Source organism: Diplotaxodon limnothrissa, linkage group LG7 (assembly GCF_057381915.1).
Source record: "Diplotaxodon limnothrissa isolate DT_005_m linkage group LG7, D_limnothrissa_male_GT1.1, whole genome shotgun sequence".
NCBI lineage: Eukaryota > Metazoa > Chordata > Actinopteri > Cichliformes > Cichlidae > Diplotaxodon > Diplotaxodon limnothrissa.
In genome coordinates this window covers 23,239,233-23,262,005 of record NC_140602.1, presented here as the reverse complement: position 1 = coordinate 23,262,005, position 22,773 = coordinate 23,239,233, and the positions used below count along the sequence as shown (strand labels likewise).

The 22,773-nt window shown below is 41.4% G+C and overlaps 3 protein-coding genes across 9 annotated transcripts in view; 1 reads left to right on the top strand and 2 right to left on the bottom strand.

Annotated features, from left to right (window-relative positions):
• The window catches only part of LOC146628289 (transcription factor SOX-6-like), a 107,420-nt gene extending 104,685 nt beyond the window's left edge, over positions 1 to 2,735 (bottom strand). For 6 of the 7 annotated variants that reach the window (XM_085359453.1, XM_085359456.1, XM_085359457.1 and 3 more), the window contains exon 1: positions 2,351 to 2,735. The gene's annotated coding sequence lies outside the window, so the exon portion shown is untranslated. Of the gene's footprint in view, positions 1 to 991; positions 1,867 to 2,350 lie in introns of those variants that run through there. The other variant, XM_085359454.1, reaches the window with a different exon arrangement.
• Positions 2,736 to 5,454: 2,719 nt separating this feature from the next.
• Positions 5,455 to 9,952, top strand: lg7h11orf58 (linkage group 7 C11orf58 homolog). Its single transcript, XM_085357714.1, has 5 exons — positions 5,455 to 5,608; positions 6,691 to 6,774; positions 6,909 to 6,969; positions 7,180 to 7,289; positions 9,451 to 9,952. The coding sequence occupies exons 1-5, from the start codon at positions 5,555 to 5,557 to the stop codon at positions 9,673 to 9,675; spliced, it is 534 nt and encodes a 177-aa protein (XP_085213840.1). The 5' UTR covers positions 5,455 to 5,554; the 3' UTR covers positions 9,676 to 9,952.
• Positions 9,953 to 14,996: 5,044 nt separating this feature from the next.
• LOC146628287 (pleckstrin homology domain-containing family A member 7-like) overlaps positions 14,997 to 22,773 on the bottom strand; it is a 144,997-nt gene continuing 137,220 nt past the window's right edge. The window contains exons 23-27 of the mRNA XM_085359451.1: positions 21,836 to 22,099; positions 18,572 to 18,745; positions 18,207 to 18,340; positions 17,181 to 17,314; positions 14,997 to 15,474 (exon numbers count right to left, since the gene is read on the bottom strand). Of these exons, the coding sequence (XP_085215577.1) occupies positions 15,452 to 15,474; positions 17,181 to 17,314; positions 18,207 to 18,340; positions 18,572 to 18,745; positions 21,836 to 22,099 (729 nt within the window). The 3' untranslated portion in view covers positions 14,997 to 15,451. The remainder of the gene's footprint in view (positions 15,475 to 17,180; positions 17,315 to 18,206; positions 18,341 to 18,571; positions 18,746 to 21,835; positions 22,100 to 22,773) is intronic.

Below are 22,773 nucleotides of genomic sequence, written 5' to 3'. Positions count from 1 at the left end.
CGACTCCAGCGGACCCCCCCTTCCTCGGATTGTTTTTCAGACAGACACTCTCACTTACAAGAGAGTTAAGGAGGAGGGCTGGTGGCCGTGTGTGTGTGTGTGTGCGTGCGTGTGCGTGCGTGCGTGGGGGGGGGGGGGTTATAAATAGTTCTGCCAGAGTCCAAACAATTAAACAACCTGTTGGAAATTGTCATTATTGCGCGTGGGCAGGTCCAAACTGGCAACCTGAGGATCTGTCAAGCTGGGGCGATTCTAAGCGTGAATAGAGGAGTGATTTGATGAGCAAACAAAAACAAAAAGAAGGAAGGAAGAAGGAGTGAAACAATTAACAATTACAGCAGACAGTGGGAAATTCCGCGTTATTACTACAACTCCCGTAACAACAAGCGATGAAAATGTGGTTTCAGCTATTTAGGAATGAGTAAAACCGTTAGCAGGACACTCGGCTTCCTTCTCCAGTGGTTTTTAAACTCGTTCTGTCACGCGTGTGATCTCTCTCTCTCTCTCTCGCTCTCTCTCTCTCTCTCTCTCTCTCTCTCTCTCTCCCTCTCTGAAAGCTCCTTATCTGCCGGCCAGCAGAGGCTTATCTCGGAGGTGTAGCGTGTCTCTAAATACGGGGAACACCCTGAAGTGACTTTATCAGTCGGTGCCCGCCGTTGTCGTGTGCCTTGTCCTCCTGTACTCTCTGTCACATCCCCACCGTGAACTCGAGGCCAAAAGCTTTCACACGGTACACAAGGTCCCACGCTGATCTGCCCGAGAAGCGGGTCTCTCTCCCCGCTCTGAATAAGAAACTTGCCCCCTCTCCGTGTGGCTCAAGTTCATGCACCCACGCAATTAACTTCACACATAACCGGCGCCGTCACTCTGTCCGAGTGTCAGGTGAAACTGAAACTCGTGTTTTCCCAGAAAGTTCAGATGCACTGTACAAAAAGAAAAAACGCAAAAAGCCACGTAAAGAAAAAGATGAAGGGGGTGGAAGGAGACTTACGGACTAACTTCTTATCTCGTGGGCCGTCCCGGGACGCTGTCCTGTCCGGTTGTATTGTCTCGGTGGATCTGTGTGTTGGTGCTGCGGGTCTATTTTCATTTATGGCTCACGGGTTTTTCTAGGATCAGTCTGCGTGACCCCGGAACAGCTCAGGCCCTGAGGACGGGGTTTCTCGCCTCGGTGGTCTGTTTTTCTATCGGTTGTATTCCAGAGCGAGTGGGGAAACGCAGGGTCACCACCACAGTCTCGGCCACGGACGGAACAGTACACTGTGGATGTGCGGCGAGCCCGTGAACGCGCACGAGGACCACAGAGGTCCGGCAGTAGTACCCGACGCGTTCGCGTTGACAGACGAGAGGGCCACCGCTGTGGCCGGAGAGGAAAATGCTGAAACTGCAGCAGCCCGCATCCTCCAGCCGACCTGAGCGATGGGCTGACTTTAAGAGCGGCTTTATTTCTGTGAAGTGTTCTGGAAATGCTGCTTTCAAGTTCACGTTTTGGGCTCTTGAGAATTATCACTCAAGATAATGAGCTCAAAAACTTCTTATGCAAAGTTTTTGAACTCTCGACCTCTTTCTAAATGTCTTTTAATGAGCTCTAAGCCTATAGAACAATTTTCTGGTGCTACAGAACCGCTAATCCATTTCTGTTAATGGTGCGTGACAGGGATGTAGTGGTGGGTGAAGTTTAGCCTGCTTTTCTTGCACGATTTCATCCTTTATGTCTGGAAATAACCTTGAATCTGGATTACACAAACTAAAGGAAGAAGGTGGAAATGCGCTGAAAAATATTGGAAAATGTGTGTTTGGGCATTTTTTAAAGAATTTTTTTCTTTATTGTTAATTTTATATAATATCTAAATATGTATGTTCCGTTTAGGCTCTCCTCACAAGCACGCGGTTTTACAGTGGCTGTTATAAATATAATTACAGGTGAAAACGATTTGCAGTATTATCATAATACAAACAGTGTGAAAACAACTGTAACAGACGGCGAGCTCCTGACAAAGCTTACTATCACTTAATTACAAACCTATTGCAATCTAATTCTGTGACTGGATCCAAATCTGAGTCATTTATGACAAATAAAAATGACTACGGAACTTTTTCCCTATAAGCTCTACAGCACCAAACTTTTCTAAAAGCCCGGAGTTACTTTTTCAGGTGATGCGGTCCAATCACAGCCCTGCTGTGGGGTTTAAGCACAGTCCTGCAGCCCGAGTCTGCGGCTGTCATCGCGGTTTGTTGTGGAGAAGAGATAAGCGGAGTGCGCACGGACTTTTCAAAACGAGCAGCCCCGGTGGTGGCGCGGGCTGACCGTCCCGGCGCCTCCACGCAGATGCAGCAGGACGGGTCTTACCTGGATTCAGTCGTTCGTCATGCGCTGTGTGCTTCTTGCAAACTTGACGACTCTTTGGGGGGAGCGACGCTGACAGAGTTTTCGGCGGCGAGAACAGGAGTCAGTGCAAACAGCTTCCAAATCCCGTGCGTAAAGTCACCATCGCTGGAGCCTGTCGCGGACTTTGGTAACTCCGTGTTTGCGCTCCGCCGAGGATCAGAAAGTACACCGGGACACTTCGGCGTCGTCGTCAGAAGTTGCGCTGAGTCACACCGGAGGTCACCCGGAGGATTCTTTTTAATCAAAAGTATTTCAGGTTATTTCCCGGCCGGCGCTGTGTGGCGGCTTAAGTGAGAGTGCGGGGCACTGTCGGGTGAAGAGGCAGAGGCTGGATAACCCCTCCTCTCTCTCCCTCTGGCTCTCTCTCTCCTTCCCTCTCTCTCCCTCGGCTATTTATCCGTCTCTGTCCGCCTGTGTCACTTTCTTTGTTTATGTTTGATGAAACGTAAACCATTCTATATTTTTCTTGTTCACTCCTGTACAGGTACTTTTTACCCCTGACTTTTCTTGTCACCCGTGTCCCAGCCTTTCCTTTCAGTGTGTGTGTGCAGCCTTTGAGCGCACGTGCGTGCATGCTCGCACCAGTTGCCGGTCAACAACTCACGATCACCCGCGCGATTAAAAAAGGAATAAAATTGCGATTTGATTTCTTTGATTCCTCCGTGATTTTATTCCCCTTGCAAACTTTTTTTCTTTTTTTGTATCAGAAATCACCCAGAACTAAAACTCACGCAGTGATTAGGCTAAGCTGCTTGTTTTATATGGATTAAAAAATATATTGATCAAAAAATGGGATGGGGGACATTTTAGTAAATAAATACCAATGAAAGTTTTTTACTCTGTTTTGCAATAACACGAACATATATATGTATATATAATATATTTTTTAAATCAATGTATACATTATTTTATATACTATATATAAAATCAATTTGAACATCAAATTGTGCATATTAATATTTCTCTCTTGTGTGTTTGTTTTTTGTTTAGTTGTTTTGTTTGTTTGTTTTTAAATAATAAAAGAGATCTGTAAATCAGGATCCGGCCTATTCTTCATTTTCCTAAAGAAAAAAAATATTTGATGTAAATTAATACATGAGGGGGATGAGATTGGTGGATGCAGCGTTTTAAGCCCATTTACATGAACGAGTTTCCCGTTTAATACTTCGTTGATTGTCCTTCGCAAAAATGAAGTGTGAGGTCCTGTCAGAGGTGTGAGCGCCTCTGGGCTGGGTCTTCATAATATTTACTCTCGCGCCACCTTTTGGCGGGTTTAGTGAAGGTCGATCATCCTAAACGTAATTTTAAACCAAACGTGCCCCCACAAAGGCGGCTTTGAAAACAGCTACATATAAATATGTGACGGTAGAAAAATATCTTTCAAGCTTTAGTTTAAAGAGATTCCAAGGGAAATGACTAATCAGATAAAAAACATAAATATGTTAGAAACCACTCAGTGTGAGCTTTATTTTATATCTGGCCTAAAATTAACAGCATTGGTAATTACCAAAATAGTTTGTTTTTTTTATGTTAGTGGATAGTTAATCCAATAGTATGCCCTTTAATCAAAACGATATGTTTAATGTTAAAATAACTATTGCTGTTGTAGTCCATGAAATTTCAAAGTTTGAAATTTCAAAAAGCAGAAAAATAGCAAAACACTTTGGGGTTTTTATTTATTGTTAAGATCGCAAAATACAGGTATTTACTTTCATTGATGAATAGAAAAAAATGTTCCAGTTTTTGAATGTTTATTTAATTTCTGATTTCATCTGACTCCAGCTTGTCCAAATTTAATTATAAAATACAATTATAATACAACAAAAACTTTATGTTGAGCGGATTTTTTTTTAATCATTATTATTATTATTACTACTATTATTATTATTATTATTATTATTACTACTATTATTATTATTATTATTATTACTATTATTACTATTATTATTATTATTATTATTGGTATTATTATTATTTCAATGCTCCTTGGCATTAAATAATCAAATACAGTTGGAAAGCCTGTTTATTTCCACTGCATTTGTGGGTTGAGCAGCAGAGTTGAGTAGCTGGGTTGTGTCCCTGAAAACCTTGCCATAGGCCAACTTCCGGGGGGGGGGGGGGACCATCTCCAGATTAAAGAACAAGTTCCAAGGAGGGATGACAGAAACAGGCCATCAAGTGGGCATCCCAAGAAAATGACATGACAAAAAGACTGTTCCCTCAATCTGTGAGCACTTAGGAACCGCAGGAAGTCTTCTACAGGTCAAGGCTCATAACAACTTTTGATGGAGGCAGTGTGATGGTGTAGGGCGTCATCTCCCTCACTTGAAAAACTAAGCTTGTCATCACAGGAGGCAATCTCAATGCAGAGATATTGAGATTAGATTCTGCAACCAGAGGCAATCATTTGGCCCAATATTGCAGAGATATGGTCTCTGCAGTATTGGGCCAAATGCTATCCTCCAGGATGACAACACTTGTCCCCACAGAGCGGGGTTTACCAGAGGCTGCCTCCAGAGTTTGGGAGTGAAGAAGATGGAATGACCTGCCTACAGTCCTGACCTCAACCCTACTGAACATTCGTGGGAGCAGTTTGGGTGTGCTGTTTATTCCAGAGTGACCAAGCACATTGGCTGACTTGTGACAAATGCTAGTTGAAGAATGGGATGCCACACCACAGCAGTGTGACCAAGCTGGTGACCAACATGAGGAGGAAGTGGCTGACTGTTGTAAATGTGTATGACAATTGACAGAGGTGATAACACCATTTAAGGGGGGGGGGGGGGGTAAACAGGCTTTCCAGGAGTATAAGATTTATTGTCAAGAAGCATTGTTACAACAATGCCTCACTTTTTGTGCTAAGTTTCTATCTAAACACAGAGAGAGATAGATAGATAGATAGAGAGAGAGAAGAGAGAGAGAGAGAGAGAGAGAGAGAGAGAGAGAGAGAGACCAGGAAATAACCGCTAAGTAGATTTGATGACGAGTTTTTGTTGTGAGGAGAACTCTCCGCAGTGTGGCGGCACAGAGTCGACACAACCAGCAGCAACACAAACGAAGAAGACTGCACAGGAAGTGGGGATAGCAGGATTGTTGACATAGCCTGCTAGCTTTTGCTAGGTGGCATGATATTTTGTCGATATTTTTCTAAAGTTTTCGTTCACAATGAGCTCTCCAGAGGACAGGCATGGAACAAAACGATCGGCGTCTCCCAGTCAAGTGAGTAAAACGCTTAAAAACGAAACTAGCCCTGGGCGAGAGCTACGAACCACCAGGGAACGGCTAGCGTCGCTGTAGCAGGTTTGCTAACGCTGGGATTCAAAGCGTGATTGTTAGAATAGGAAAGTTTATTGAACTCATTCCCCTTTTTAGGATGACTCAAAACTATATTACATGAACTACGATATAATATTTACTATGTTTTCTCTTTGTTTTGGCCCGAATGTAAGCAGATAATATTTACTTATGTATTTTATTTAGATATTAAAGTCACTGTGGTGTCATTGTTGGGTAATTATCATTTTGTGTATATAAAAAAAAAAGAAGTTATGACACATTTATTGCTGTCGATGGAGATACGTGTAAGTCACCACTATTTGAACCTGATTTTAATTACTATTATTGATAAATAACACATGCATTGTTTGTTTCATATTGCACTGTTTTACAGAATAAATCCCTTACAAAAAAATAAATTTTTAAAAATGAAACATGCAAAAGACGAGACGATAATAGAATATAAAATTAAAAGAATGAAAAACATTAGAATTTCCCCTTTCACTGGTACAAAGCGTGTTACAGAAATGTCTGAGTGAACAGAGATGAGTTTAGGTTCACAGAAACCTCAGTGGTGCAGCAAGAGCATATTATAAAAAAAGCTGCAAAATCCCAAAATAATGACGCTGTAGTGATATGAGGCCATGTTTATTGTCTATGAGTAACAACCTTCAGCCATCAAATGCTTTGCATTTTTTCTTGAAAAGTGGCTTAAATTGCAACAAACAGGAAAATGCTTCAGGCGTCATGCTAATAAACTAAACTAATGAAAACAGGACTGAAAGCAGGATTGCAGATAATGCACAACTTAATTCATAATTAATGAACAACAAAAAAAACAGGTGAGTTGAGGTGTGGTGAGAAAAAGGGACGTCTAGCCCTGCTGATCAGAAACATTTATGACTGTTTCAAAATAATCTTTCTTTTTTTTAAAGGTAATGATATCAGAATCATGTTTTTGATTCAGTCTGGCTCTTGATGCTCTTGTTTGAACATCCACATGATGAGAATGTTTGCCTTTGCAGGATGGGGGTACACAGTGGGCCTCTGCTGATTTGGGAAGCGATGAGAGAAAACAAAAGTTTTTACGGCTGATGGGCGCGGGCAAGGTTTGTTTGTGTTTTGATTCATTTTATTGGAGACTCACAGACCAAAGCAAAATAAAAATAGGCCCTGTTACTTCATGCTTCACTGCCTGAAGTTGTGACAGTTAAGGTAAAGTGGGACTGTTGCTGTTTTACAGAAAGAACACACTGGGCGTCTTGTCATTGGTGACCACAAGTCAACATCTCACTTCCGCAGCGGTAAGCTTGTTATTTAGTTTTTGGAAAATGTGGTATTAGCTCTGCTTTCGCAAACTGTCATCCTGCACCTCTCACACATGCTGTGTCATCCTTACGCCCAAAACAATTAAATCGGCTTTGCTACCACACATCCGCCGCACAGGTCTATCCATTCTTGGATAGAGCTGTACTGGCTGGTTGTGCCTGCTGTGACTGGTGTCTCCTCTGCAGGTCAGGAAGATCAGAAGATCAATGAGCAGCTGGAGCTGCAGTACCAGCAGGGAATGGATGGGAAGTTGTCAGGACGCAACCGGAGACATTGTGGTCTGGGTTTCAGTGAGGTGAGGGGTCATACATGCTAGACTATATAGAAAAAAGGCAGAAAACAAAGGTGTAGTAGATCCAGAAACACTTACTTTTAATTATAACTGGATGTTATGCTAAATCCTTTAATTTATTATGTGCGCATCCTGTAAAATCTACATATCTTTTTTTCACTGTCTAAGCATAAAAACGTATTGAAACCAACCTTAGAGCCACAGAGGGATGCAGTTAGTATGTTGCTGTTATTACTTCAGTGCCAATACCCAATGAGTCCCAGCCCTAATTTGCACTCGAAGGAGATGCTCAGTGTTATTCACGTCAGTAGTCAGTGGTTATTATGATGTTGTAGATGACTGGTGTAGTAAGCTGTGTTAAGATACAATACAGCTGCATATCAGAAGCATCTTGTTTCAGTTTTCTAACTGGTTAGTTTGCTATTCTTCTGAATCTCAGATGACAAAACAGGCAATGCTTTGGATGACTCAAATCATTTTTAAGTGACATGAAATTAAATGATTTGTTATTCATGTTTGTTTTAAAACTGCAGCTTGATGAAGATACCGAGCATCCAAATTGTAATACTTTAAATACTTTAGAGCAGGGGTGTCAAACTCAAATACACAGTGGGCCAAAATTCAAAACTGGAACAAAGTCGCGGGATAACGTTAATATTTATTGAAATATATTTATTCCTCCAGATATAAGAATGAATCTTTTCTTATGGACTCAAACACGTTTTGCTGAAAAACTTAATATGGAACAAGCAAAGCTTAATACTAAACGATATATATATTAGCTGTATAATACCAGTAGGCCAGCTCTGATAGTAATTTGGTATGGCTTCGCGGGCCAAATGTAAGTAGGCTGCGGGCCAGTTTCACACCTATGCTTTAGACTTTAAGATTTGACAGATTTGGAGGTAACTCTATATTTCTTTTCATGTAAATGTTTACATTCCTAAATTGTATTTCAAGTTTTTGAACTACAACTCTCCATTTTAATTGGGAAACCATATTTTGCATATTGCATTGCTGATAATAATTTGTGACAAAACAATTTGGCAGAAATATCTGCCAAATTGCAGGCACATCTGTTTACACTCTGGACTTTTGGGATATTCTGTTACCAGGCAACCTGCTTCCATGTGAACAGAAGTAATATCCAGTGTTGGGAAGGTTACTTTTAAAATATATTCCATTACAGAATACAGAATACATGCCCCAAAATGTATTCTGTAACGTATTCCGTTACGTTACTCAATGAGAGTAACGTATTCTGAATACTTTGGATTACTTAATATATTATCATGCTGTTTACAACTACATGAATGTACTATTGCTGTGTGATTTATTACTATTACTGAAGGTCCGCGACTCCGAACTGTAGTAAAGGGACCTCTGACTAATGCGGCGGGGTCCCTGTCGGCTCGTAGCCGAAAAATAGCTTTACTTTGTTGTGTGGGTCAACTTTGCTTGCGAGAGACAGAGAGAGGTGTTGAAAGGCTGCTCCAACGGAACTTATTGTTTTTGGAGGAAAACACGAACACAGCGTACAGTCGAGTCTTAATAGCTTACTTACAACTGGGCTCGTCAGGCACTCTTCTTGGCTGAAGTGGTTATTATTATATTTACATGCTTCCAGCTGCCGTTTTTCCTCGATGACAACTCGTACCTTTCCACTCCCCTTTTTCTCCCTCCCTCGCTCACAGACACATAACGTGTATGGCAGTCCATTCTCCCTGCAGCACGGACTACACTGCCAATGATGCTACATTCTTTAGAGCTATACCGGTAGCATTCTGCCTGTTAGCTTAGCACAACAACAACAAAAAGGCCTCTATCACCCAGGAAACACGCAGAGAGAGAGCGTCACCCTGTAACCATGGCAACCGTAACGCTGCCACCTGGAACAACAGAACGTAGCAAACAAAACCCAAACAGTCCTGACCCGCCACAATATGAAACAGGAAAGTACCGCAGTGTAATCCATTTATTTCAACAAAGTAACTGTATTCTAAATACCACCCTTTTAAACGGTAACTGTAACAGAATACAGTTACTCATATTTTGTATTTTAAATACGTAACGGCAGTACATGTATTCCGTTACTCCCCAACACTGGTAATATCATACTAATACTAATTATAAGTAAATCATCTTTTGGCTCTCTTATCCTCAGTCTGAAACCCAGCCAGAGTTGATCCCTTCACCACCAGTGGATGGACAGACAAAAGAAGCTGAGCCAGAGAAGTCCACCAGTGAGAAAGAGCCCACAGAAGCTCAGGACAAAGGCAGCGATCCTGAGCCGGAAGAAAAAACTTCAGAGGAGTCTGAAACCAGCCCGGACAGTAGGAACGAGGAACTGAAACACGACTACAAAGCAGCTTTTGTGAAATCCTCGTAATGCTGTTGAGACCGGCAGGGAGGAATTAGTTTTTGTAATATTATGTTTGTAAGTTTTGGTGTTAAATGTTGAACGGTAGGCCGTCATCCATCATAGAGCCAATCGTTAGACTACACTCTGGTGTGCATGTCGTCAAAGAATGAAGTCTGCAGGCTGAGTGGCAGTACCACATGATCAAGTTTTTATTTCGTTTGGACATTTTAACAGTCACTGCATTTGCCATGAATTGTGCTGAATGAAACAGGATTCCCTGGCATTAGTTTTGATTGGTATACAAATGGAGAATTTTGTGTTTTCTTGAAAACCAATAAAAATCATTTTCAGTTAAAACCGTGGTGGAATATGAGATTTATAGGACTGAAAAATACATTTTGAACATTCTGTTCAAAACTGCAGCCAAGTCAATTTTACACTCATTTTAAGTGTCTCAATGTAAAACCAAAATATTGTCTCTCTTCAGCACGATTTTTTTTTTCTATCCACAGTTTTGGGCATCAGTATTAAAGCTTGAGCAGCAAAACTGCACCACATTTGTTTTCCAATAATTCATTTGAGAAAACTTTAAAATTTCCATTTTGGGTAAAGATTTAAATTTTCATTCTTTTCAGATTTGGTTGATCTATTATGGAATAATGAAAAGTCACAATGTGACTAAAAAGTGAAGAAATCTGGTGTCAGAGTGGATCGCAAAGAAGTCCGTAAAATCAGTGAAGAGAATGGTGTAGAAAATACTGGTTGTGATTTTCAGGCCCACATGCAGGCCTGTGTCCTAATGCAGAGTTATTACGATAACGTTTTGTGCTGGATGCAGTAGAGCATCTCCGGAGGTACACGTCAAACCCTCCCTTGAAGCAGATGGGCTACAGCAGCAGCAGATCACACTGTGTGGCACTCCTGTCAGCTAAGAACAGGAAACACAGGCTACATTCTAGCACAGGCTCACCAAAGTTGGACGACAGAAGGAGGATTTCTGGATGAATCTTGCTTTCTGTTGCGCGATCTGGATGGTATAGTCAGAATTCGGCACACACTGCATGGATGTGTGGATCCATCTTGCCTTGTGTCAGTGGTTCAGGGTGATGGTGTTGGAAATATTGACTTGGCACTCCGGGGCTCCTTGGCACCAACTGAGCATCTTTAAAACAGCACAGGCTGCCTGAGTATCCTTGCTAATCACATTCTTCATAAAGGGACCAGTGTACCCATCTTGTGATGGTTTCTTCCAAATGAAATAGAGAAACATGTCAGTTGATATAGATACCTTCTCAGTGTTCTGTATGAATAAATCTTCATGGTTTCTGTGATTTTCAGGCACAGTCCTATAACTGTAAATCCCCTTTAATGAAACCTTAACCGGGGTGTTTCTTCAATTCATGCCATGGTAATTATTCAGTTATAGATAATAACCAATTGGATGGTGGAAAATGTTAGTCCCAAGGGAAATACACTGGTGATACAGGAGATTCTTGCAGTTTTGCCACCAAGAGGTCAAAATCTCCACTCATTGATGACTCATAACTGGAAATTTATCTAGAATGTACTGTGCCTCTCACCCAGTCTCAGCTAAAGTAGGCTCCAAACAGCAAAGACTATCAGGTTAAAGCTGGTCTCTATTTCTAACAAAGTGTATACCAAGCTGTACATCACACATGCAGTTGGTGAAACGGTTAACGGTGAACACGAGGACGGACATATTGAGGCTGCATCAAGGAGAGTGATGACACAAGATGAACAAATGTGATGGTGAAAACATATTTACTTGCAGGCATTGCAAAAACTCTCTGTGTAAAAGTTTGCTCTTGCATGGGTGGAGGGGCGGGTTAACCAGGATATCCAACTCCTTATAGCTTCCTCAAAACAAACAAGAATTTGAGATTTTGGCAAATAAACTTGTGCTGATATTTGATGGCCTGGATGAGTGGGGGCTGTCTTGTCTTGTATTTCAGAGCAAGTTTTGGTGGATGTTCTTCTGACAAATCTGTTGGAGGGGAACCTGTTGCTCTGTGCACATCTGGATTACCACCAGTCCCACAACTGCAAATTGCATTCTAGGTGACTGTGTTTTTTGAGGTACCAGGATTTAAGGATCCACAGAGGGAAGACTACTTCAGGAAAAAAATAAATACATTTCAGATTAAAAGATTACCAGTAGAGTCATTTTGCATATTCAGTCAACCACAAACAAATGTGTTTTGTTGCTTCAGACTTTAGTCATCCAATCTAATAAACACCAAAAGAGTCAATAGCAGAATAATTGGTTTGGCTGAGAAGATTTGGGACATTTTTCATGGGCGCAACCCCCCTTACTTTTGTGCTAAGTTTATTTACATATATAAAAAATATTAGCCACCGGTAGCATTTCTTGATGTCACCCACTTCCTCTGTCTGTCGATGGTACATTACATGCAGGGATAGGCTTCCACAAGAGTTCCTCCTCTTGTTCCTTATCACCATCTGTCTGCAGCTCATCTTTCTGATGTACTCGTAGATGCTCCGTTTCATCTTGTATTGTGACTCTGACACTCCCCACATATTCCCTCCTTCTGTTGCTCTTAGAGCCTCAGGGTGCTGGAGTTCTGTGCATTGTCGGGAGTTTTCATATCTTGGCATCAGTGGCATCCATCTCGTCATGTGGCCAGCTTATTATTCCAGCTAGTATCTGATGACTGGTAGAGCTGCACAGATGGTTTGGATCTTGTTCCTGTCATTGAGCTGGATTCCCAGCAACTGACTTACCTTCTGGAGATATGTGGCTGTGGCTGACCTTCATGCATCTTCATTAGAATTCCTGTTGGCCTGTGGGACACTTAGGTACTTGTAGCTGTCCTGTATATCTGGTATACTCCCTTCTAGCATGCATTCATTCCGCATTATCTTCCCTCCCTTTGCAACAATTTGTCTACACTTATTCAGTCCAAATTAGATTCTGATGTCCTCACTGTAGAAGCTGGTGATATAGATCAGTGCGTTTATGTCTCCCTGGAATGCAGCTTGATGTCATCCATGTACAGAAAGTGTCTGATGGTCCTTCCACTTCTGAATCTATATCCATATCCACTTTTAGTGACGAGCTAGCTTCAGGGGTTGAGGCCTGTGCAGAACAGTAGGGACAGTGCATCACCTTGGTGTATTCTGCACTTCATAGTAACTTCTGTGATTGCCTTGGAGTTGGTCTCTCACAGTCCCAGCAATTTCCTGATGAATGTTATCGGCATACTATTAGCCTTTTACAGTGCCAAGCACTCCAGGATCCATCTGTGGGATAGTGAGTCGTAAGCTTTCTTTTAGTCAATCCAGGCAGTGCTCAGGTTGGCTCGTCTGGTCTTAGAGTCCTGGTCTACTGCACTATTCACCAAGCAATTCAATTTTATTTATATAGTGTAAAATCAGAACTACACGCCAAAGCCTTAAGTTTGTAAGGTAAAGACGCTACAGTAATACAGAGAAAACCACAACAATCATATGACACCCTGTGAGCAAGCATTTGGCAACAGTGGGAAGGAAAAACTCCCTATTAACAGGAAGAAACCTCCAGCAGAACCAGGCTCAGCGAGGGGCGCCCATCTGCCACGAAGGCTTAATATTGTTGGAAAATAAATTACACTCAACAAAAATATAAACGCAACACCTTTGTTACTGCTCCCATTCCCCATGGGATGGACGTAGAGACCTAAAATTCATTCCAGATACACAATATAACCATCCCTCCCAAACAGTGGTCACAAATCAGTCCAAATGTGTGGTAGTGGGCACATCTGCTATATTGAGATAATCCATCCCACTTCACAGGTGTGCCACATCAGGATGCTGATCTGACATCATGAGTAAATGGTAAATGGCCTGTATTTATATAGCGCTTTACTAGTCCCTAAGGACCCCAAAGCGCTTTACATATCCAGTCATCCACCCATTCACACACACATTCACACACTGGTGATGGCAAGCTACAGTGTAGCCACAGCCACCCTGGGGCGCACTGACAGAGGCGAGGCTGCCAAACACTGGCGCCACCGGGCCCTCTGACCACCACCAGTAGTGCACAGGTGTACCTCAGACTGCCCACAACAAAAGGCCACCCTGGAATGTGCAGTTTTTTGCGCTATTGGGGGTCTGGGGACCCAGAACCGGTCAGTATCTGGTGTGACCACCATTTGCCTCATGCAGTGCAACACATTGTCGCATGGAGTCTATCAGATTGTCAATTGTGGCCTGTGGAATGTTGGTCCACTCCACTTCAATGGCTGTGCGAGGTTGTTGGATATTCGTGGGAACTGGTACACGCTGTCGTATACGCCGGTCAAGCACATCCCGAACATGCTCAATGGGTGACATGTCCGGTGAGTATGCTGGCCATGCAAGAACTGGGACATTCTCAGCTGCCATCTGCCCTGAACAATGTGAACCATGATTCATCCGTGAAGCGCACACCTCTCCAACGTGCCAGACGCCATCGAATGTGAGCATTTGCCCACACAAGTCTGTTACGGCGACGAGCTGGAGTCAGGTCAAGACCCCGATGAGGACGACGGGCATGCAGTTGAGCGTCCCTGAGACGTTTCTGACAGTTTGTGCAGAAATTGTTTGGTTGTGCAAACCAATTGTTCCAGCAGCTGTCTGGGTGGCTGGTCTCAGACGATCTTGGAGGTGAACCTGCTGGATGTGGAGGTCCCGGGACTGGTGTGGTTACACGAGGTCTGCGGTTGTGAGGCCGGTTGGATGTGCTGCCATATTCTCTGAAACGCCTGTGGAGACGGCTTATGGTTGAGAAATGAACATTCAATGCACGGGCGACAGATCTGGTTGACATTCCTGCTGTCAGCATGCCAATTGCACGCTCCCTCATTGCTTGTGGCATCTGTGGCATTTTGCTGTGAGACAAAACTGCACATTCCAGGGTGGCCTTTTGTTGTGGGCAGTCTGAGGTACACCTGTGCACTACTCATGATGTCAGATCAGCATCCTGATGTGGCACACCTGTGAGGTGGGATGGATTATCGCAATATAGCAGATGTGCCCACTACCACACATTTGGACTGATTTGTGACCACTGTTTGGGAAGGATGGTTATATTGTGTATCTGGAATGAATTTTAGGTCTCTACGTCCATCCCATGGGGAATGGGAGCAGTAACAAAGGTGTTGCGTTTATATTTTTGTTGAGTGTAGATTATGTTTATATGTATTCTCTAATATGCTTTATTCAACTTAAGTTGATGAATATATATCCAGAAAATAATATTTTTTAAAAATGAAAAAAGAAGACAAGTAAACATTTTCAATCTTAATATTTATTTTTGTAATAACTTCTTTTAATGTGTTAAACTGTATTATTTTTTAATGCTTTTGTGATGACTGACGGGTTCTGGATCATCAAGTGACAGTGCTGGGAAAGTATATGAAGCCCATGAAGCTAAACACTGCAATAAATAATGGTCAAAGTGATCTCGCTGCAATTTAAAACTGAAATCCAGCTGAAATGAAATCCAGCTAAAACTTTCATGTCAACAGTACAGGTAAAGTAAATGTAGAGTTTAAAAAAGCAACTAACTTGTGTTAAAAATAATTACTTAAATGTGCAGTGTAATTGCAGAAGCAAGAAAACCTGATACCACTTCAGAAATATGAATGAAAAACTCTTGAAAAAATGTGTTTAGTCCTCAATCATTAAAAAAAGGCATTTGTTATATGTAAATCAGTCCACTTCCAATGATTAGATCCTTCCAGTTCAAGCTCCTTTCACAAAGACTCCGTTTTGTTGCACCGGTCGTTCCTGTGGATCAGTGGTCTGCAGTAGCTCTTGCTGGAGGAAAGAAAAAGAAAAGTTGTTTCATCAGTAGATTTTACTGCACTCATATTTTATTACCAAAACACACACATACACATATATATAAAAACACTGACAGATTTTAACAGTGATAAATCCACAAAACTGTTCAGGAACATTTCAAAGATTACACAAAACAAACAAAGGCGCTGATCCAACATCAACACTTCCTAAATCCCAATCTGAGTGTCAGTGGGAGGCACCTGAATATGCTCAATCCACAGAGGACCCACCCAGCAACCCTCACGACTCAAAGTCTCCAATGTCCCAGTGCAATAGGCCACAGGACCACCCTGAGGTCTACACAGCAGATTATTCTGTGCAGAATACAAACATATTTCCAGCAAACAAGATGTAGGATTATTTTCCCCTCAAAAATTATGTCCCTTGTAAACAGTTTATGCATACGTGGAGGAGCCCTGAATCAGGTGCCTATCAACATTACTTTGAACATAAAACCAAACAAAAGACATCATTTGATTGAACTGTTTGATGCAGGTCAAACAGTTCAATCAACTGCTTTTAAAGATCAACAGCCCACCTGTACCAAAACACCACTGGAATCAGAAAGGCCACAATGGTTTCACCAAAGCAGCATCTCCACTTCATTCGAAATGATTCCTGATGGGGAATATCTGGCAGGTTTCACAAAGTCGGATTTTGACTAGAGATGAGCTCCAACTGATCAACGAATTGGTCTTCTGGAACAATTTCCCTTGAATTTCTAATGAACTGCTTGCTTCCCTTCACTCCAGCAGAGTTCAAAGTTAAAAGGAGGATTCAGCCAAGAAATTTACAATAAATTATGAATAACTTATAAATTATGAGCCATGTTTTGTCAGCAGCTGTCACTGAGCTCTCACTGTGTTAAAGGGAAATCCAAGCTTTGAGTTCATTGGGCTACAGTGGCTTTTTTTAGGCTCAAAATGGGTCATTTTATTTTGGTTAGCAGACACATTTTATTATAGAAGTCAAATATATCAATGTGAAACCTGCTCCCTGGGGCTCTTTGGATAGAATATCACCCAGAAATAAAGAAACCAGGACTGTCCACAGATGTTCTAGGGAAAAAGTATTAAATGGAGAGATAAAGATTTTTAAAAAACCCAAGAACTTTTGTCACCAATCTGTGCACATTCCTTACCCTGACAAAACAACATATACTTAGACATACACACAACAGACACAATAAATTCACACAACATGAACTGGAGGTCAGGGCAGGTGTACCTGGACCAGATATGCTCACCAGCTCTCCAGTCTTTCAGTCCCTACACACCAGGGACAATGAAAAAAATCACACTTTGCCAGACTGAGATGTCGATCTAAGATTTTTCCTGCTAAAAGTCTACCACTACCACTAAACCATGAGTAAAACAAGAATTGATTGTAACCATAGGCAACTACAGTGGCAGCCACAAACGAAAACAGATGAGAGACTCGAGAAAAAGGATTTTGTTTTGTACTTTCTGTGAGAATTGTTATCAGGTTCACATTTGATAACTGAGGTTTATTGGATAGTTCGGCAAAGCAAGGACCTTCTGGTTGGCCTTTACTTTGCAGTGGTCTCATTTTAGGCATGACTTGCGCTTCTAGTAAAAGTTAAGGTATTTAAAATGTGTTCATGAAGGCTCAGAAGTGCAGTCGAGAAAAACTTTGCTGTGGATGTTTGTCTAACTAACCTGCAACAAGCTTGCTCTTGCGCGAGGCCTCTGAAGCCAGCATCTGGGACACATTCATGATCCTTTCCTGCTGCTGCAGAGCTGAATCCAGCTCAGTGAAGTCCAGCGGTGCAGATGGCTGTATGTTCTGGACACTGCATAAAAGGACACAAATGAGACTGACTATATAGTGTTGATTTGAACAGCACACTTGAACTAAGAAGCTTTATGGACCTATCGACCATGAAAACAGTTATGGAAATTATTCAGAAAGCACACAGGAGATGTTTGGTACATTTACAGTACTTAATTTCCCTTTTGAATACGTATAATGATTGTGGGATTATTAATAACAAGCACTCAGAGAGCACAAACTTTATTATTTTTTATTGGATTCATTCTCTTTCCTTTGACAGTACTTTCTTAAAAGATGTTACGCATTTTGGGGTCCAGTTAAAAGAAAGGCAGACATGAAACGTAAAAGTGAGGTTAGAGGTCAAATGTGATATGATATTTGGATGCAAACTCTAATGTGATATTTAGAGTCCCCATAAACCAGTATCATTTCCTACATGTTGCAAACACAAACAAAGGCAGCAGAATTTTAATCATAGTTTTTAAGATAAAAGACATTTTATGAAAGTTTGACCTTATTTGACCTTGAAGGAGAGGTGAGATATAAAATATGATGTATTTAAAATCTTTATACAGTACTTTCTATGTGTTGATAATGCACAGCACAGAATCATAGTTTCTAAGTTAAAAAGCTTTTTGTCAACCAATAAAACATTAAGTTGACTTTGAAGACCTAAGGATAATTTCAGTGGATTGTTGACCCCACTCTGCTCCGCTAACTACACTGAACCTTTCCTTCTACCATATTTACAGACAGAATGACATGCACACACACAAACAAGTGTTAATGTATCTGATGTATTACCACTAAGGCCTTACCTCCCACCTGGTATATATCCAAGTGCAAAAAAAACGACATCTTTACCCCTAAATTCCTTCAACTGGTATAACTTCGGTATGAGCACCATCTACCTGGATTTGGCCAGCAGGGTCTTGATTCGCTCAGCCCGACGGGCACGTTCCTCCAGCTCCTCTGGACTAAGAGGCTCATCGGTGTCAGACTCAATGTAGCGCTCAGGGATGAGAACTTTTTCTGGTTTGGACAGCTGCATGTTGGGCAAACAGTTAGTCACACACATTGGTCTGTGGTTTGAAAGGTAGAGATTTTTATTTCAAATGAATTTTTCTTTTCATTAAACACCAAATCACAGCAAAAATCATGTCAGGGAACTTTCAGGACCAAGCCTCAAACTCTTTGACAGGAAGAAACCTCTGTATTAGTGATGCTGCGACTTTCTCACTGAGCTGCTTCTAACTGAAGTCACATGTGTGTGTACCTCTCGGCTGATATCCAGGTCATAGTCGAGAGGTTCCACATCCACCTCTCTTATGCGTGTAGCTGTTACTGTCACCCACTCATCTGACTGGATCCTGCCCCTCTCTTTGACTGGATTCCACCCTTCATCGCTTTGACCTTCTGCCACAGGTCGCTCCTCCTGCCAGTCAAACACCTGCAAGGGGGACGAGTCAGAATTAAAAGCTTACCACACTGTGGGGGGGGAAAAACCCTATTCTTATCATTAATAGAATCTTGAATCATTTAGTTAAGTTAAGGAACAGTCTTGTGTGTTAAATATTAATACCATTATTATCAGAATGACAGATTAGCCAAATCTGATGTACACAGTGTTTATAAATAATGATTCCAGGTCAGATTTCCTGCAGTAACTGCAAGATTAAAGTTAAAGCATCAGCTGCTGTACATATTAGAAGTTCTTTTAGGCTGTAATGGTTTTTTTCAGAGATGAAGGCATTAGTAAAAAAGTAACTTGACAGATTAAAATTTTTAAAATTACAAAAATGTATAAATTAATTAATAATAAATTAAATATCTGGGTCACTGAAACATGTTTTTAATCAACACTGCTAAAAGTACTGGTTCCACAAAAAAATAAAAATAAAAATGTTGTGCAGGATAAGACTGACTACACAAAGAAACTCTACCTGCGTGCATGTGTAATGTTACTGCATTAAGCTGTGGTTCAGACAGAGAGAGGCAAACATAATCACATCACTCGTGTAACCAGGAGTAATTACAGCAAGTTCACCCAAGAATTTGAAAAGACTGTTCTTAGCATTGTAACCACAAGCAACTACAAGACAGCCAAATGATTCGTATGTGTTTCTGGATCTGCCCTTTCTTCTTTGTTTGTTTGTGTGTGTGTGTGTGTGTGTGTGTGTGTGTGTGTGTGTGTGTGTGTGTGTGTGTGTGTGTGTGTGTGTGTGTGTGTGTGGGGTGAGAGGTACTTGAGAGTAATCATCCAAGGAGCATCAAAGCCATGCATGCATCCTTCCCACTCCAGTAGCCTGCAGCAGGGTCTGAGCTGCTGGTGCTTTCACATGCTCTGAGAAACACTGCATCCCATGCCTTGCTGTGCTCAGGAGAATCAATCGCACACAGAAGGACAGAGATAAAAAGAGAAGACCATGCAGGCACAGATTCCTCAAACCCCCACCGGATTAGGAAGAACACAGCAAAGAACAGATTCAGAAGCAAGAAACTCTTTATTGTCAAGTGCAAATCTCTACATGATAGAAAAGAAAAGGGGAAAGAGTTGTGCATTGCTTCTCGATTACACAGAATTAGGTGGCGATTAGCAATTCACTTCTTTAAGTTCTTTACTATATTTCTACTCTCCAACTGAGCATCCTCGTGTTACTACTCCACACTTTGATCTGATAGGCTTTATGTAGGTGTGAAAAGATAAAGACAATATGGCAGAAGAGCTTTTGGGGTGAATATCTGACTGAAAACAAGGAGTGGACAGCTGTGCCATTTGAAGGAACATAACTAGAACAACAGTAACAGGGGTTATTTGTTTCAAATGTTAGCAGGAAATGTGTCAACAATACACGGAGTAAAAATAAGCAAAAAATCTCTTTAATGCATCTTTGTAAATCTGATAAAGACAAATTTCTTTTTTTTCCTCTCTTAAGGACATTAATGCCTCAGATCACTAAAAGTTGTTTAATTTTCCCACAGATCTCCTGTGACAAAGTTGTCCACTTTTTGTTCACACACACATATTTTTTTATTGCATTTCAGCCCAGTTGCTTTATCCAGTCATGTATTATTATGCTCTATAAAAAAACAAAACAGGCCATCTTTCTTTTCCAACATTAAAAATGTCAGTGTAATTATGAAACACAGTCAAAAGCTAAAAAGTAATTATGTAGTTTAAAAAATGATGTATAAATAAACATGTCTAATGCTGGTGAAGTACATAAAAATAAAATATACTCTGGCATTATCATTATTGTTATTGATATCATTATTATCATCATGTGCACTGAAAAGGGTGAAAATGATTAGCAGAAGGTGACAAGCTATGTATTGCTTACTGTTATAGGAAAATTTGATTTCAAGGGTTTATGGGAAATGTAGTTGATTTACAGGCAGCTCTCACAGCTGTGTGGTTAAACATTTGGTTAGTCTGCTATCATAACACCAGTACGGCAGTTATCGTGTGTCATGTAACCTTACAGGAAGACTTTGACATTTTAAGCTTCAATATTTTTTTTCCATCCAAGCACATTAGCATCTACGGTATTCTTCACTGAGACCAAGGGGCACAGCTAGCTGTAAGCTAGATTTACTCTAAGTGTCAAATGTCAAAGTTTTCCTTTAGGGATAAAAACCAGCACTGTCCCCACAACTTCCTGACTAAACTCTGCTATTGCACATAATCTATGATTCTGAAGTGGGGACGCATGCTGTAAACACACCATGATTAGCTAAAATGCTGATTAAGGAGGTACATTTAGGACAAAGGCAAAAAAGATCCTCAACATAACAAGGCACTTGGATTTTGAGTGAAGAAAAGAAAGCAGGGAGGCGGGATCATGATTTTTTTTTGTAACATTGCATCTGTCTTCATTTCATCAACTTGAAAATGTATATTTTCTTTTTCTGACATTTTCCCTCACTCTTTTATATGCTCTAAATACCAAATCTCTACAAAATATAACTGTACAGCTGTATACTGAAAATATCACTCAGTAAATAAATAAAAGTGTACAAGTACACAGTATGTAGATGTACATAAATGGATTCTTTTCTCTACTTTGTGGTGACTAAAACTGAGACAGGAAGGCAGATTGATGCCTTCAGCTCACTCCTCTTCTCAATGGATTTACATTCAGAACTGTGTCAGTGAGGTCCCACCAGGGAGCAGTGGAAATAAAGTTCACTTTCACCTGAACCTTTAAATAATAAAATAAAATAGACAGGGCATCTTTTTTTCTGGTCTGAAACTAGCCAAGCATTACCCACAATCCCCTGTGCTCCTTTTCTCTCCAACTCTTCTTATAGTATTATCCACGCTAGCTAGCCAGCTGTAGTCAGTCCCGCCCTTTAGCTTGTTAGTGCTTTTGGCTACCATCAGTGGCTAGTGGTTACACAAGGCAGGCAGTGCTAGTGTGTTAGCATTTCCACTAGTATATTATGTGGCTGGGGGTGGGAGCGTGGCATATCAGCTCTGGTGGTGGAGGTGGTGCTCCCTGTGCCTGCTGCTGCTGCGGTGGGGTTGGGAGTAACGTACGGAGGCTGGAGGGTCGGACGTGCTCGAGGGCAGCCTTGAGGAGGACGACGAGCGTTGGGCGGTGACGCTGGAGGCAGACAGGCCCGTGCTGGAACGCTCGCCCTGGCTGAGGTTCCTCTTGCGCTCCCGAATTAACGCTTTCTGGTGGCGCTTCATTCGTTCCAGCTGCTCCTCCGCAGTCATTCGGCCTCTGGCCTGGCTGCTCGAGGGCTGCAGGACTTCGGAAGTTGATGACAGACACTCCAAGGCACTCTTAGGTCTTTCCTAGTGAGTAAAGGCAGGAAAAAACAGAACAAGGAAAGCTTTGGTATGACATGGGGATGTTTGGTTAGTGCTATAAGAGAAGAAGTCTGAATTCCCACCCTTAAATCCCAGTTTCTATCTTCACTCAGACCACATATCCACTCTAACAGTTTCCATTTGGGAGAGGATACAGTCCACCCTAACCAATCATTAGAGATCAACTATCCACCTTACTATGAAGCCAATTAGATGCATAGCCATGCCAACATGCTGCTTTTTATTGAGATTGTAAGAGTGAAGTAGAGCAAAGTTAAAACTGTAGCCATGGCTGACAGCTGCTGAAAGAAAGCAAACACTGGCTCTTTAAAATATCCATCTTACAGCTTTACAGTGGTTTCTATCCCACCAGAATCATTGACTGACTAATCATTCGTCCTCACACGGTGCTAACTGGACCTAATCAAGAAAGCTTTTTTTCATCCACACTGCCAAATATATCAGTTAGACTGGACACATTCGAAGATCTGGGTCTGGACCAATAAGACAGATCAAAAGTGGCAGAAAACAAAATGGACACAAAACCAAACAGTTAAATAGCAGAAGTAGTAAATGCAAAAGAAAAATCAATTTGCCTGGATACAGATGCAAAAAATCTGTTTCTACTGCTCACACAGATGGTCCACAAACCGAGTGAC